Source organism: Melozone crissalis, unplaced genomic scaffold (assembly GCF_028551555.1).
Source record: "Melozone crissalis strain CALT ecotype California unplaced genomic scaffold, PUWL_Pcris_2 ptg000016l_1, whole genome shotgun sequence".
NCBI classification, from domain to species: Eukaryota; Metazoa; Chordata; class Aves; order Passeriformes; family Passerellidae; genus Melozone; species Melozone crissalis.
In genome coordinates, this window is record NW_026535794.1 from 34390246 (window position 1) to 34406836 (window position 16591).

General features: G+C 48.7%; 2 protein-coding genes across 2 annotated transcripts; both read right to left on the minus strand.

Moving 5' to 3' along the window:
* Positions 1-1046: 1046 nt before the first annotated feature.
* Positions 1047-4454, minus strand: HOXA9 (homeobox A9). The gene is made up of 3 exons (XM_054273885.1): positions 4439-4454; positions 2424-2972; positions 1047-1285 (listed from the first exon to the last, which is right to left on the minus strand). Exons 2-3 carry the CDS (start codon positions 2968-2970, stop codon positions 1047-1049), a joined length of 786 nt encoding a protein of 261 aa, XP_054129860.1. The 5' UTR covers positions 2971-2972; positions 4439-4454.
* A 5125-nt stretch (positions 4455-9579) lies between these two features.
* Positions 9580-12102, minus strand: HOXA10 (homeobox A10). Its single transcript, XM_054273895.1, has 2 exons — positions 11280-12102; positions 9580-9854 (listed from the first exon to the last, which is right to left on the minus strand). Exons 1-2 carry the CDS (start codon positions 12100-12102, stop codon positions 9580-9582), a joined length of 1098 nt encoding a protein of 365 aa, XP_054129870.1.
* Between the last annotated feature and the right edge of the window lie 4489 nt (positions 12103-16591).

A 16591-nucleotide genomic window follows, 5' to 3' on the forward strand; every position in this document is an offset into this window, starting at 1 on the left:
ACTTCCCAGATTTTTTTTTAATCAATACAAATTTACAATAACCAAATGTAGGTTTTTATAATGTATAATTTATTATCAATAAAATTAACCTTCATTACAATAACCATCAAATAATTCGATTAAAATTCAAACATAAACCATAGGTAGTTACCCTTTTCACATATACGTATAGCTCCGAAATCTGCTAACTGCTCACTGGTGCAAAAACAATATTTAAGCTAGTCTGTTCATTTACTTTTTTTAATATATAGATTATATATACAACCGACAAAGACAGTACTATATATGTATCAACTGTGCATACTAAAATGACTTGCTTCATATTTTGAGAACCGTAATTCCCAGACATCCCGAACGAACGGTTTTTTCTACCTTTTTTTTTTTTTATTTATTTTGCATTGGGATATATATAATATATATATTTTACAATCAAAGGTTAACTGTCTAATTATACAGAAAAGACTTAATACACTACAGAGCTATACTCTATGCAATTTTTATAATAAACAACCTGAGTTCAAATTGAATTCTAGCTTACACCATTACATCCGGACAGCACCTAAGCACATAAATTGAGTCACAAACATAATTACCACAATAAAACACAGTGTTCAAGTATTAGAGCAGAGATCTCTCTGCCACGCAAAAAAAGCGAATAAAATTAACTACGTAGACTAAACTATACAGTCCGTAAATAGTTGTGCATTATGAAAAGGTAGTTTTTTCTTTTTTTTTTTCTTTCCATAAGTGAAGAAACAGGTAGATTTATACAAGCCAGTTATACAGCCTTTTCGTGCTAATGCCCCCTTTTTCTTTCCTATTAGAAAATTAAAAGTCTTACTGTACCTCTCCTGGCAATCTGGCCTCTGTGACTATCATTGTACAATCATAATCAGAATTTGCCAAGGGAAAAATGAGGCCTGGACCCAGACGCATTGCATGGCAGGGCTTGAGGGGATGATTTTTTTGTTTGTTTGTTTGTTTTAACTGTTTTCTTTTTTTTTTCTTTTACTTTACGCATTTTCATTTTAACCCACGTGTCGCCATCATTCATCCTTCGCTCGATCTTTGTTGATTTTCTTCATTTTCATCCTCCTGTTCTGAAACCAGATTTTCACTTGTCTCTCTGTTAAATTGAGGAGTCTGGCCACCTCGTATCTACGGTCCCTAGTGAGATACATATTGAACAGAAACTCCTTCTCCAGTTCCAGTGTCTGATGCTTGGTGTAAGGGCATCGCTTTTTCCTGGTGGACCTTGCGTGGAGCCAGTTTGCAGCTGGATTATCTACAACGAAAACAACAGAAGTTCAGGCTGAGGGGGAGGGTGGGAGGTGGAGGGAGGGGGCTGGGAGGGAAATCCACGCAGAAAGAGCCCATCAGGTGTCCCGGTGTTCGTGTTTGGGACGTGGCTCTCATTTCCCCAGGCACAGAGGCTCGTGAGGCACAATGGACTCCAAAATACAGACACATGGGGAGGTCACACGCAACCACACGCGGCAAAGCCCCGTTGCCCCCGCCTCCCCTCGCCTTTTTTATTGTTTGGAGAGAATACAATTTTAAAATACTTTCTCCTCCTCTCTCTTCCTCACTCTCTAAATCCTTCCTTCCTTCCTGGCCTCCCCACACCTCATACTGCCAGCCCGGGGAGTAAGCAGCCAGATCAACATGTCATCGAAATTGTTCGTCTTTTTAATCTCTACCTTCTCCTGTGTCATCCCTGGCAAAACCCAGGGAGCTGGCGAGTTAATCTACAGCTGGCATAATTAAACCCTCGCCCTCTTAGGACCCTTATTCGCACGGCGTTAATCGCGACAGTAATCCCGAGGCGCTCTGCCACCAGTCTCGTAGTCCTGGGAGCATCCAGCCCGGGGTTTTCCACCGAGGAGACGAAAGGGGGAGGGGAGGAACCAAGTCAACGGCGAGGTTTCTGCTCTCAGCCCAGCAATAGCCGCCCTGTCCTGAGAGCCGTCTCAAAAAAGATCTGATTCACATCCAGTGCTTTCTAGGCACCCCTGTCCCCGGCGTCTGCCCACGCCTGGGAGCGCGGCGAGGCAGGAGGATGTGAGCACGTCCTGCTGAGTTTGCTGGGGTGGCAGGAGTGAGGATGGGCGGCTATTGCATTTCTCTCTCTCTCTCTCTTTTTTTCCCCTTTTTTTTCTTTTCTTTTTTTTTAATGTTTTTTTAAGTCGCAGTTGTTGAGTGGTTTTTTTTTTCCTTTCACCCTGGAAAGCCAGAGCCGTCCTAGATCCCGTTCGAGCCTGAGAAAGGCAGCGCTGGCTTCTGCAGATGGCAGAGCCCGGCGGGCTGGCGCGGCGGCGGCGGCAGCGGCCGGTGCTCGGCCGCGTAATTAGCCCCAGCGCCTCGACACCTCCCCGCGGCCGGCGCGGAGCCCTGAAGTCCATTACCCTCGCCGTCCCACTTACTTGGATCGATCTGCGGTTTCTCTCCGTTTGCCTCACTTTCTCCATTGCTTTCAGAGAATGCGCCTTCGTGGCTTTGCTTATCCCTATCAACTGGAGGAGAACCACAAGCATAATCAGAGAGAGACAAAGTGTGAGTGTCAAACGTGGTACAGTCAGCCCTCCTGGCCGCCAGCGGTTCAGGTTTAATGCCGTAATGCCTGCTGGTAGGTAACCCGGGGAAAGACAAGGAGCCCGGCACAGGCTCAAGCCACGAACGCATGTACCTGCCGTCGGGCGGTGCCACGGGCGCCTGGTGGTGCGCGTAGGGGTGGTAGACGGCGGGGACGCCGCTGGCGCCGGCGGGGTGCGCGGGGCTCCAGGGGGGGCCGAAGACGGGCGCCTTGGGCTGGAAGCTGCAGGGGGCCAGCTCGGGGTGCTCGGCCAGCGCCGCCGGCCGCGGCGGCGGCCCCAGCGGGGCGGGGGCGTAGCGGGGCGCCGCCAGCTCGTCCCCCTCCGGCACCAGGAAGGAGTCCACGTAGTAATTGCTGAGGGTCCCGGGAGCCGACATGGCGGGCGGGCGGGCGGGCGGCGGCGGACCCGCCGCGGTTCGGGGCTGCGGGTTTCACGTAACAACTTGGTGCTGGCGGAGAAGTAGAGTCAGTAATAAGTTGAGGGCAGCGCAGGCGCCCATTGGCTGCGCCTGTCACGTGGCGGGGGAGCAGAACAATAAAGTATAAATCAGTCCGCGGGCTATTAATGGGTCAGTGTTTTCCAGCCATAATTTTTATAGCGAGGCCATATGTTTTTATGCAAAGGGATATTTGAGTTATACGGCGGGGTTTGTTTTAATTGCGGCCAACTGAGATTAAAAGATCAGATTCCGTATTACAGCCCCCCTCCCCTCTTTCTCTCTCTTCCTCTCTCTTTCCTCTCTCTCTCTTTTTCTTTCTTTTTTTTTTTTTTTTTCGTTTAAGCGGACTATTTTATATCAAAATTAATCATCCCATCAGTGGGTCGTGTTCTCCGCGGAAAAAAATCCCGCCACCCTTGTGATCGGAGACCTTCACATAAAACGATACAATAACCGAAGCAATAAAAAGAGCAAAATAGTAGTTGCGGTATACTGTATTTAAATATACATTTATTATATTTCATAAGGAGTTATTGTTTCGGGAGCCACGGGGTTGTTATTAAGTCAGTAACTATGAGCGCGCTCATTTGCATCGCTGTGTTTCACAGCAGTAAAAATTTACGAGTGCTTGGAAAGGTTAAATTATACTATTGTGTTTAGTTTGGGAACCCACTGTAAATAATACCGTTCCGTTCGGCTCAGAGCTGGCGGCGGAAAGTCAAATTCAACGTATCCCCTTTCCGAAACGCCGGCGCAGAGCCGGCCCTCCCCGCCCGGCCGGAGGAGGACAGGGGCAGGCGCTGGCTCGGTATGTAGCCCGGCCCGCACCAAAGTGCACTTCACCAGCCCAGCCCGCCGGGCACGGTGTGGCAGTGACCGAAACACCCTCCTCGTCCTGCCCGCCGCCCCTGCCCTTGGACCGGGGAGCCCTTCGCCAGGCTGGGGAGAGCGGCCGGGGCTGGGCGGCGGTGGCCGGAGGGAGCCGCCGTCCTGGCCGGGAGGGAAGGAGTGCGGGCAGAGCCGGGCGGCGGTATTTATCACCACAATTAATTCTTCAACTATGCAGGGAAGCAGCGGGGGGAAAGGGGAGAAAATGCCCCGTCTCCCCTCTGCCGATAGGCACCCTGCTTCTCCAGGCGGCTATCAAAGGGGCGTTCGCAGCCGGCCGTCCGGCATTCTGGTGAATCAAATTTATGTGCAAATATAGTTATTTATTTGCTGGCACCTCCTGTGGCTGCAGGACACACGCTAGAGGCATCGGAAGCCGAGCGGAGGGTTACAATCCTCCGCAGAAGGAGGGGAGGGTGCGCGGGGGAAAGTAAGAGGCGGCCAGATCCAAGTCCAGTGTTAGGAATTAAAGTAGTGGCTGAGCTCTTGGCAAACGTGCCTGCGACTCCCTGGTTTCTCTCTCCCTGGCGGACATTCACGCTGTTTATCCCCGTGGCTGGCGAAAGAGCGCGGTCACTAAGATGCAGGGGGCACAAAAAAAATCTCCGTGAGAGGCTCAATTTACTCGAAATATCTTGTATTGAAAATAGAGCCCAGCAAACGGCAGGGACGACTGAGTAATGATTAGAATCGCGTGTAAATATTGTGCATGCGAAAGTGTGGTTTTAATTAGTTTTACATCGCTATGTGGGCTGTCTCTCTCCCTCTCGCTCTCTCGCTCTCCTTCTTTCTTTTTCTTTTCATGTCTTCTCAACAGTTTAATCCGAAATCTTACAGAGGGCCTATTTTAACACCGCTCTCTCCCACATTCAAAATTACAAAGGCTCATAATGAAACTATTATCCCCCATTAGAGTTAGAAAATCGTGGAACAGTTCAAGATCTCAATAAACAAGGGGCCCGTTATTTTCTAACAATTTTAAAAATGCAAATAAAGCTCTCTCTCTTTTTTTTTTCTTCCCCATTGTATAGACACTCCGTAATAGAAAAAAATAATTGTATTTCTTTCCTGGAAAGACGGAACTCCACGTCATTTGTATTTATTATTAAGAGTCAGCTGTGGTGAAATGTGATTGTAGAACTTCCTTTTTCCATTCAGAAAAAATAATCTTAGCTGCAGGAGTCCTGGATGTTTATATTCGAATTTGGGTTCTCAACTTCAGCAGCGGGTTTTATTTTTTTGGTTCGTCACCAAAACTAATAGCAAATGAATAACAATAACAATAGCGCTTAAAAGAACGTGACTGCGTTTTTATTTCCCCTGTAAAATTCCGCATTTGTTCGCTGCCAACATCCAAGGGGCAGGAGAGGTTGTACAGAAAGTAAGAGGAGAAATACAGCAAATAATTAGATATTTTTCACGCGGTCACGTTGCTGACAATTACGCTGGGATATTCGACTCTTTTATCGCCGTTTTAGATCCATTTTCACCCAAAGTACATTTTTCATACCAGCCACGTAGGCGATTTCGCTTCATCAATTTACTTTGCAAATTACTTAAGGTTTTGGTGACTTCCACCTTGGGGGGCAAAACACCCCAAACAGGGCAGAAACAGACATTAAACATTAAAATGCTACATGAAACCAGAATTCCCAGGAACGAAGCAGCGCTGGAGCGATCGTGTCCGAATAAAAGTACTCCCTGTCCTCCATCCCAACGCAACCGAGCGAGCGGAGCTCCCATTCCGCTAGCTCCAGCCCCCGGCTGCATCAGGAAGGATCCCGTTGGTTTTTAAGCGGGGGGGCAGCTTCAGGCGCTGCTTCATTAGCCGCGCACCGCGGAGGCGCTCAGCGTCCGCGGGCGCGGGGCAGGAATTCGCGGGCGTTGGCGATCTCGCCTGAACGGGAAGTTCAGGATCGCCTTTCCCAGGGTTTCCTGCCACTGCAGACCTCTCTCACGGAACCAGTGGTGGTACGGAGCCACTGAGGGGTTTTGGCGCAGTGAAGAGAAAAAATGATTCAGAATTTAGAGGAAGCAGTCCAAAATCAGGATGAGGCGATTCAGCTGGGAATCAAAAGGGCAGAGGCAAAAGACGCCATACAGGCACACACACAAACACAGAACTGTAAATACACTCCCCGAAATGTACACAGACACTGCAGATAGCCCGTCAGACCTTATGCGGAAAGGCAAACACACGCACTTCAATTTTACTGCAATGCAGAGCTCTGCTCCTGCCCCGGCCGGGGACGACTGCATTTCTGAGTACGGCTGAAATCCGCTATCCAAACTCATCTGAGCTCCTGCAGCCCAGCCTGAAGTTTCGAAAAACTTCTTAGATTTTGCTATTGCTATTTTTAAAGGCAAACATAATCACGACCGCTAAAAAATAAATAGAATTAAACGAGCAACGAGTGAGTTTTCCGTCCTTTTCCCCGCCCTCCTTCCCTCCGCGGAGGGTGCCCCGCTCCGCGGCCGCGGCGGCGCTGGCTGCTGGCGGAGGGCCCGCCGGGAGCCCGCCCATTGCCCGCGGTCGCGCTGCGAACACAAAAGGCGGCGGTGGCGGCGACGGCGGCGGGCCCGGAGAGGTCGCTGTTGCCCGTTCCGCCGCCGCGGAGAGCCCGCACTGCAATCGTGATCGTAACCGAGGCCTTGCGGGCCGCGGGCAGCCCCGGGGTAGCGGGCCCGACGGCGGAGGCGCGGAGCGGGCCGAGCCCCGAGCCAGGCTCCGGCAGCACCGGCCTGCCCAGCACCGGCACCGAGAGCCGCCGGCCGGGCCGGGCACCCCCGCCGCCCGTGGGCGCAGCCAGCCGCGGGGCTGCCCTCCGGGCCCCAGTTTTTCATGACGCCTGCAGTGGGGCAGGTAGATTTGATCTCTCCCCACCCCCTCCCCCAGGCACGCTTTCAGGTCTCTCGGTTTTTAATACATCCAGATTGAAAAATAAAACAGCCGCCCACCTCCCCCCGGCCCCCCGAGCTCGACCCACGCCGAGCGGAATGCAAAAACGCACCTGACCTTGAATGCAGCCAACGAGATATATTAAAAACCCGCAAGCAGGCAGGGACTCGCTTAGGAGCTAGCTAACCTTGAAGAACTTGTCAAGCTTCCCCCCTCGGCTGCCGTGTTTATCTGAGGAATCAAAGGAGGCTCCGCTGCAGATGGGAAACAATGGCATTGGGACTTGACGCCTACAGTTCACTTCAGCGCTAAGATTTCTTCGGGTAGAAAGGACCCTCGCACCAAGCATACCTGGTGATGATATCAACTGAAGTAATTAAGGCAGTTTCGTGCTGTAGAGAGAAAGGTGGAGCCCCAACAACATGAAACTACCTAAACCACAGAGCAGTTCTCAGGCGCTAATTATTACTTTCCCCATTGCCGTGGTCCTTAACGCAAGGATCCCGCTACGAAAATAAAACCAGAAACGTGACTAAAACATGCCTCTCGCCCTCCCGCCCACCCCCCGGCGCCCCTCCGCGCCCCCCGGCCAGCCTCGGGTGGGTTAATGAAAACAAGAGTAAAATATAATAACAACCACCCACACACACGCGAGCGGGCAGCTTTCGCCTTTCCATGCAGATGTAATCGGGGGAAAAAGGGCCGTGCACGACGATGTTACATCACGAAAAGCTAACGGCTCCCAAGAAGCCAGCCCGGGTTCAAAGTCTGTCCCCCCCCTCCTCCCGGCATACATATACCCTTGCAAGGAAGCATTAGCTGTCTCTTTTCTTCCAGCCTTCCTTTTGCGCTCCCTTTGTGCAAGACCCTGTTAGCTAAACATGCAGCAAGGAGGAGAGGATGCAGGAAAAAAAAAAAAAAAAAAAAAAAGACAAGGGGAAAAAAAAAAAAAAAGGCAGCCTGTGTGAAATAAGCTCTTCCACATGCAGCCAGGTAGGGAATAGCCTTGTCTGGAGGGGCCCGCTGGCAGGGAGGCGAGGCTGGGGTCCCCCCCCTCCCATGATCTCACCTTTACGATTTCTTCTCAGCCCTGAGATAAAGCTAGAATTTTGTCAACGTCCTCTGGAGTTAAAGATCTCCGCACACTTGTAGGTGTTCGATTAACAAATGGAAAAAAAAAAAAAAAAAAAGGGAAAAAAAAAAGAGAAGAAATATATCGTTTCCCTACCCTCAAGAAATAGTAATTTGCTTCCTCAGTCTATGCAGTTCCTCAGTCAACTGAAACCACTCGTTCAAGACAGCAACAATCCAGATATACTAGCAAGTCATAAAACTGAACAAAAGCCGACAAACCTTAGAGCACCATCGCTATATGGCCCAGACAAATTACGACCGTCTAGGTAATATTTAAATAGATTCCTAAAGTAATTGCAGGGGGTTTAGGCAACTATTCCTGTTGTAAAAGTTCTCGAAGACATAAAGTAGAACCTGAGGATAAACAGTCACAAAAAGAGGTAAAATTAAAAGGATTCATTCCACGGTTTTTTATTCTTCTATGAGAACATAAACATCGTCTTTTTCACGCACAGCAGCATTACAATATTAATTTATTCCGATTTAAGGTAAGAACTAGATATAGCTAGAACTAACATTTATAATAACGATAGAATGCATTTGCTTAAAACAGTATCGGCATTTTAATAATAATAGACATTTATCCATATCTGTATTTATAGCTTTTCCCCTTCTTTCTCTCTTTTTTTTTCTTTAATCTTTTTTAAAATTTTTTGACCTATATGTTTGACCCTTTAATGAATGTAACTTCACAGTATAAAGAAAGACGAACATATTCTCCCTCGCAATCTCAGACTCTGGCTCAGAAAGTCCATCTGATGTTCAGGATATATACTTTCAGTGAAATTAGTGAGGAAAAAAGTGACTATTTTCTTTTCAAGGGGGAATTTCTGTGTGCTTGTCATGCGTTACCAATGGTAACGTTATATATAGACACAAAAGAAAATCACCAAATTCACATATTTAAGCAAAACTACATTAAGTAAATATCTACAACCAGCGAGAGAAATTCAGAGGTAAGTGTAATAATTTAGTCCATGAGTAAAACGAAATCTTTTATACCTTTAAAGAGAAGATATTTCATTTTCCTGGCCAAATTTAAAGCTGTAATATTGGCTTTTAAGGTAAAGTGTAAAAAAAAAAAAGAAAAATAATTCCTAACACCCGTTCCCGTGAAACCCTTTTAAAGGATGCCTGCATTTCATTATTTTAAGTCCCGCTTTTCGAAGGAAAAAAGGGGGAGGGGGAGAAAAGGCAAACAGAGAAGGGGAAAGCTCCCAATATATAGAAATATGGCAACGCTTAAATTCTTCATTGTGCAGCTACGTACAGTCCAAGTTACAGCACTTACATTTTAAATGAATGCACCTTTAACTAGGATTGTTTACTTTTCAGACAGACAGATAGGGAGAAACATATTTGCAGCTCCTGAAATGGTATTTTTGTGTTTCAAAGCTTAGAGGAAACAAATTGGCCCCGGGAAAGGCTGAAGGAAGAGGGGAGGTTCACATACGGCATTTTGTGCTTTAGCGTGACTTTAGTCCGCCCACCCCCCAAAGTAGCTCTTAAGAGGTTAAGGACATAATGAGAGCGCCTAAAATCGTTAATCCATACAGGTGCGGATGAATACAGCCTAGGAAAATGATACTGGCTCTTTAAACCATAAAGATGTGTTTATAGGTTCATCAAGAGAAATTAAAGTTGGCTGTGAGCTCCCGAATCCTATTCTCTCTGTTCATTTTCTTCAGTTTCATTCTGCGGTTCTGAAACCAGATTTTAACTTGTCTGTCTGTGAGGTGGACTGTGCGGCTGATCTCTAGGCGACGCTCACGAGTCAGGTACATATTGAATAGAAACTCCTTTTCCAGCTCGAGAGTTTGATGCTTGGTATAGGGGCATCGTTTCTTTCTGCCACTTTTTGCCGTGAGCCAGTTTGCTGCATTTTCTCCTTTTGAATTGCCTAGTTTTGAGAAAGTAAAAAATGGACGTTACCATCGGGTAGGAGGCAGAGAGCTGTGGGGGAGAAGGAAGGAGCATCTGCGCGTGTGCCTGTGTCTGTGTGTGCGATGGGCTCGCTCCGCCAGCTGCGGAGAACGGGAATGTGGGGTGTCCTTGAGGGAACCGAGAGCTTCAGAACGGTTTCCCAAAGGTTTTGGGCTTGTCCGGGTAAGAACTGCCACTGCTCACAAACCTCCAGACAGCCTCTGGCGGGGCAGCGTGCCCCGGATTGTAGTTTATCTCCGACCCTCCAAAACGAGCTCCTACCCTCTCCCTGTCGGCCATTCCGAGCCCTTTGGTACTGGGGGCAGTTGCTGAAGGGCCTGCAGTCTCATTTCCTTCCCCCCAGGCACCTGCTTCCAAAAAAACAAAGCCTCCGGATCCGGATTTTGTAAGCGTGCTACGGAGGTGGAAAACAAGGTGAGCTGGGGAGCCGGAGCCTCCCTGCCTTCAGCCCCTGCCTTTCCGGAGAGCTTCGCCATGGCCTTCTCATTTCCAACCATTTCGGGAAAGAAAAAATGCGGTCATAACAACAATAAAAACGTTTTGAGGTGATTTCTAACAGTGGACCTGACTGGGAAAGAGGTAACACCAATCCCTTGATGGTTCAGAGTGGTTAGTGGTTTGGGGTTGGCTCTCTAACAGTTTTTCGCTGACCCTTCCTTTTATTTTTTTTTCCCCTTTTCTTTAAATGCTACTTTCCAACGAGTCGCCTAAAAGGAATAAAAGGGCGTCCGAAAGGCGGACGGAGAGAAGCTCCTGCTAAATCTGCTGTCCGGGGAAGGGGAGCTATTTTTTGCCATGGGACACGAAAGGGAAATAAATAAGGAAAAGTATAAATAACAGCTCTGTTATCTAGTGTAGATGCTGAAGGATATTCGCCGTGCATTCATCAGTCTAATTTGATAGCAGCTCATAGATGGCACATTTCAGCGCGGTTGTTATTCCGAAAAGCATTCTGGATCGTAAAATATAACTTACCGCGTTAATAGGTTTATTTATTGGCACTGCCTATTGCTTATTTTGGATGCTTTACAAACATCTCTGTTATCTGGTAGGCACCTTCACATCACGGGGGAGAGATTGATCTTGTTTTTCTATATGTTTTAGCAGCATGCAGGCTAAAGTTGCCCATAGCGGAGGCTCTAAGGGTTTTAAACTATAGGATGGACATTAATTTTTACGGCAACCCCATGCCCGAATATTACAAAGTTCAGAAGGTCAGTCTGAGCAGCGCTTCTTGGCAGCCCCGCGGGGCAGCTGGGATCCTCCTTTCGCATTTCAATGCCACTATGATCCTCAACGACTATTTTTTTTTCTTACTTTCTTTCTTTTATTTTTTTCTCTTTAATCATCACTACCACCATCACCATCATCATTCGCTTACCTACAGGCTCTTTCTCTGGAGAAGCTTTGCTGCTCTCTGACGGAGCCGGAGAGAGCTCCTCTGCGGTGGAAGATGAAGCCTGAGTCTCGTCCTCCCTCTGGGAGACGCACGCCAAAGGGCTTGGGGAGCGCTCCTCATCCTCCTTCCTCCCCGGCTCCGGGACGGGAGGCAAAGATGGAGGCGTCTGGAAGCGGCCGGGGGGCTGCGGAGGGAAGGGGGCAGCCCCGGCTGGCCCCGCGCCGTAGTTCTTGGAAGTGCCATAAGCCTGGGAGAGGCGGAAGTAGCCCGGGACGGGGACCCCGCCGCCGCCGCCGCTGGCTGGGCTGACCTCGGCGCTCAGCCGCGGGAAGGGAGCGAGCTCGGTGGCGGCCGAGCCCTTGGGGCATTTCTCTGAGTCATAGAGGCAGTAGGAGCTCTCCTCCTTAATGCTCGTAGCGAAGGAGCACGAGGTGGCCTGCTGGCTCTCCGGCTCTTCCATGCGACAGGAGCGGGGAGGATCTAGCCACACTTCCATCCCTGACACGTAGGAGTGCGAGTTGGGGACCATGCTTTGAGAAGTACCTTCATTGCGTTTGCCCAGAACGGGGAAAAGTCCGCAGCTTTGCAGCCCGTAGGACAGATCGGACGCCTGTGGCAGGTAGATCCCGCTGTTGGGATAGTAGCCGCCTCCTCCTCCGCCTCCGCCTCCTGCTCCCGCCGCTTCCCCTCTGCCCGAGCTGATCAGGGAGTCTACCAAAAAGGAGTTTGCAGCCGGGCTCTCGGAGCATGACATTGTTGTGGAATAATTTGGCGAAGGGAGCGGATAGCCCTTTCTGGCTGACATTTCTTGTGCAAAACATGCTGAATATGATGAGAGATACCCCCGCACCACGGCAGGCGCCCGCAGCCAATGGAAGCCCGGGCCTCCCCAGCAACCCCTCCCCGTCTGGTTTCGTATGCACAGAGCTGCTCTCAGGTCGACCTCTGAATTTGGAAGATAGATGTATATTAATGTGTAATATGGATTTCCATACACACAGGCGCGCGCACTTCCACCTTATGGGCGAGCGCCTGCGCCCAGGAGGGAGCCGCGCTCCCGGGAAGGGGAAGGGGAAGGGGAAGGGGAAGGGGAAAGAGAAGGCTGTGCTGGTACTGGCTCCAAGTTTGCTCCCTTCTTATCACACACACCGCTATAAAATAGCCCGGCGGTCCTGATGTTTATTATACCTAGGCTGAAGCCGTGTCCAGATGAAGCTTTTACTGTCGCTCCTCTCTCCCCGTGGTCGGGCTTTCCAGCAGCAATGCCTGCTCACCTCCCTCCGCAGCTATGTGTCACACGAAATTAATAAAGCCACGGCTCGCCCGGTGTTTTATGCTCAGCCTCTGCTCATTTTATTTGATTGTCTCGTTTTTTTAAGAAATAAAAGACGTGTTATTGTTTATCACGGATCATTGGAAACCGTAAAGGGGCCTGGTGCCTCCCGCGTTAAACTAGCGAGGAAGGGGGCTGCTTGCAGCCTAACATCACCGCCACGACGCCAGGCTGGGCTTAATTTTCCTGGAGATAAAATGCTCGCCGCTGCGCTGAGGAATCTCTTAGGGAGCAATGCCACTCTGGGAGGATTGATTGTGCGGTTGCAGCTTCTAATGCTTTAGTTAACGCTGGATTCTTACTGAGGTCTGATTACCATTTAAAATATAAAACCAGACATATGTCACAGAAAGAATCCAGACGCGAGCAGTTCAAATGCATCCTCGCAGGATGCTGCGCACCGTGTTTATTGATGTGTTTATATTTGGACGATCATTTTTATATCTCCCCTCCCTCCCGCTCCATTTGGGTCTTTTCACTTTCGCCTCTTCAAAAGCATCGTCTCCGTTAAGCAATGCACTAAATAATAGAAATAAGAGTAGCTAGATAAATACCGAGATACTAGACAGCCCGGTCCAGTCGATATGTAATTGTGGCGGAGGTAGCAGACAGAGAGCAGACAGGCAGGGGCGCAGGCAGAGAGACAGATAGATTTCGTAATGAAACGCTTAATGATGACTTGCTTTCACTTCCATCATCCCTCGCTTATGCCATTTTGAAGTCGCCTCACTGCCTGGCCCGCCGAACAAGGGCACTTTAGTTCAAGGGGAGCCTGAGGCTGCCCAGTTCCCGCTGCCCATCCCTGAGGAGCATCACTCGCTCCTCTCTCCCGCACGCCGCCGGGAGAAGCGCCATCGGCCGCTTTCTGCTTCCAGCAGGTCGGGCGGGTGAGAGCGGCCGCCGACCGGGCGTCACCACTGGCCGGGACCAGAGCCCCTGCCGGGAGGGCACCGGCGGCGGTGCTGGGGCCGCTGCCTGCGGGGAGGGGTGTGCCGGAGCAGGCGCGGCGCCCCGAATTCCCCGGGCCCTACCCTCGGCCTTCGAAACCCCCAGGGAGCACTTCTTTCCCCTGGCCCCACGGATCTGTCAAGCCCCACGTGGTCTTGTCCCGCAATATTTGCCTGCCACGGGGAAAAGCTTTTTTTCCACAGCGTGACATTCCCCTGGAGGAATCCCTCCTTGCGGCAGGAGGGCAGTGTCCCTTCCCGCGGGGCCCTCCCCAGCGTCCCTCCGCGCCCCCGGGAAGCGCCAGGGCAGGCAGGGGATGCTCCAACTTTGGAACACCCATAAAATCTCTGTGGAAAGGAGCCTGATTTTTCCAGCGTGGTGGGGCGAGCATCACATCGCGGTTTCCTTCTGACCGGCCCGTAGGATGCGGTGACAGGGGTAGATCTCCCAGCCTGTAGAAGCCCTTCGAGGTTTTTTCCCTTCCCGCATTTCCTCCTGTGACATTGTTCGTGATTTCCCAACCCGACTAACTTCGGATGTGTTAATGTGCGATGGACGAACCCTTATCAGATTCCTATGAGGGCCATATCATTACTAACAAAATTAATACCACATAAGGAACTGGTTTATTGGCTGGTATACAGGAAGGCTATTATCAATAGGCTTAGCTTCATAAATACAGATCTAAATAAAAAGAAACGTGAGCCCCAGCGCCGCCTTCCAAATACATTTCTCTACACAAGTCAGGTATAAAAATTACTCTGGGGAAGTCCGCTCTTGCGGTATGTTTATTTTGCATTTGCCAAATTAAATAGAAACGGATTGCAAATCTAAAAGCCATACGGAACCGAGGAGAAACGCTTGAAATCATTCCAATGCTGTTTTTAAAATAAGCAGCTCCCTTTTAAAAATTGGATTAAAGTGAAGGAAAGTACTATAAAAAGTACGCTGCAATCCTCGTCAGCCGAAATGACCGGGAGTGCCTCGATGAGACGCGAGTTGGCTTCTCCTCCCTGTGCGATCTAGTGCAGGGGAGTCAGACAAAAGGCACAGAGGCCGGTGAGAATTTTGGAAGGTGTTCTTTGGCCTCCCCGTTTAGGGTTTGCAGCAGTGGGTTACCCCAGCCCCGCGTCAGGTCCCGCGGGAGCTGCCGTGGGCTCCTGCGGTGACCGCAGTAAACGGAGCCGGTTTGATGGTCAAGGCACCGACCCCGTCTAGATCATGAACTCAGCTCGGCGCTGCATTATCTCCGCTTTCTTTAATCGCTAACAAGGCCAAGGCAAATAGTAACCAGCATCATCAAACCCAGCGAAGTAAAACTAATAATGTTCACTTGATTCGTAACTATAAAAGATAATGGTCAATTCTGACTAAACTGAGCTAATTTGGCATGCGCTGAGTGCAGCTACTGCGTTACCAGCGCTTAACAATGTGTCCCTTGGAACTTAACCCCTATTTAAAAGAAATTTTAAAGAATATTGTGGACGCCAGGGGACGAGAATTACTTTCTTTTTAATTCTACTTCTGTAAGTAAAGCTATCCGAGGGTCTATAAAACCGAGCAAATAAAATTCTGATAAATATCAAAGCCAGCGAGAAGGTGTTTTCGTGGAGAATCTAAATTCATGGTGTACATAGACAATACTATCAAAATAAAATTTTATTGATCTAAGAAAAATATAATAGATGCATTAATAGCGTCGTTAAGCCGTTTTATTGGTTGAACTAAAATTAAAAACAAAAAGGGAATAAATAAAAACCGACAGCTCAGCCTAAGCAAACTCTGACTGGAAATCTCAAAACGTATCGTGTTAAACCGTGATTTATCTTTTTATTATTGGCCCGTATAACCCAAAAGATCAGCGCTGTTAATCCAGAGACGCATTTTGCGAGCTAATTAAAATATGCTTTTATTTGTAGACATGGGCAAGCTGCAATTTGTGAAAACGTAAACGGCCTTGCAGTCTGTGCGGGAGTGCATGCGCCGCCTATCTGAGAGTACAGCCGTGGACTGCATTTTATACAGCTCCAAAAATTAATGCGATCAGACTATAGTTATTTAATATTGGAACTGTCAGCTCCCTGGAACGTGTGTGTGTGCCAGATTCCTCTTTTTTTATTTTTTTCCTTTTTTTTTTTTTTCTTTTCTGGATTTGCTCCAAAGAAGGCGGATTTCAGACAGGAGGTTTAGGAACAGCGTCTGTGCCAAGTTAGGTGACAAATGACGGCCCCACTAATTTTATCTTTACTAGAAATTCTTTCACGCTGGTGGTGCTGCTGGGGAGGTTGGCTTGTTTTGGCGGATTATCTCGTTAAAAATTAGGCTGCGATTTAATTTTATTCCAGCCATCCGGAGGCTTGCTCGCCTAACTATGTTTTATATTATACATGTATCGTTTTACTTATTTGGATTAGGAACATATTTTGCAAGTAATTCTGACGAGTTTCAAATGCTGGTGTGCGGCAGGACAAAATACACCCAAACCAATTCATTAGGGCTTTATTTCCTCGCCGTTTTCCGGCACTGACGAGAACAACGGGGCTTTCTATTGTCCAGAGAGCCCCAAACACCATGCAGAAGCAACAACGGTATCGGGTTATATATGTGTGGGGAAAATATTCCATGCCCAAGTCTGTCTTGTAAGTGTACCCCTTCTATTGCCAGAGATGCGCCGCACAGCTCTATTAAGCATTTGAAACTGTAGCCTTTCTCCTTTTTTTTGTGGCTGTCTTCCCTTTAAAGAAGATCTGAATCCATATAATTTTTTTTTTTTGGTTGCGGTATAGCTTGGCTGTCAGACACACACGTCGGCCAGAAGTTTCGATTTCAGCGCATTTAATGAAAAGATTGTGACCCAAACAAACAAAAAAAAATAAAAAAAAATATAGACAACAAAACACAAACCCAATGAGCTTATGAAAAAGCCTCCCAGGGGTTTGGATGTGGTATGTGAGCTGAAGTTGAGTACACGATTAATTAAACACAGTGTAGACACTGAGCTGGCTTCCCCTCT

Bases quoted from the DNA above. Each gene is read 5' to 3' on its own strand.
- HOXA9 (XM_054273885.1), bottom strand. From the start codon at position 2,970: ATGTCGGCTCCCGGGACCCTCAGCAATTACTACGTGGACTCCTTCCTG. The intron at 1,286-2,423 runs GTAAGTGGGACG...TTTTCGTTGTAG, and splicing joins GAAACCGCAGATCGATCCAA to ATAATCCAGCTGCAAACTGG.
- HOXA10 (XM_054273895.1), bottom strand. From the start codon at position 12,102: ATGTCAGCCAGAAAGGGCTATCCGCTCCCTTCGCCAAATTATTCCACA. The intron at 9,855-11,279 runs GTAAGCGAATGA...TCTCAAAACTAG, and splicing joins TCCAGAGAAAGAGCCTGTAG to GCAATTCAAAAGGAGAAAAT.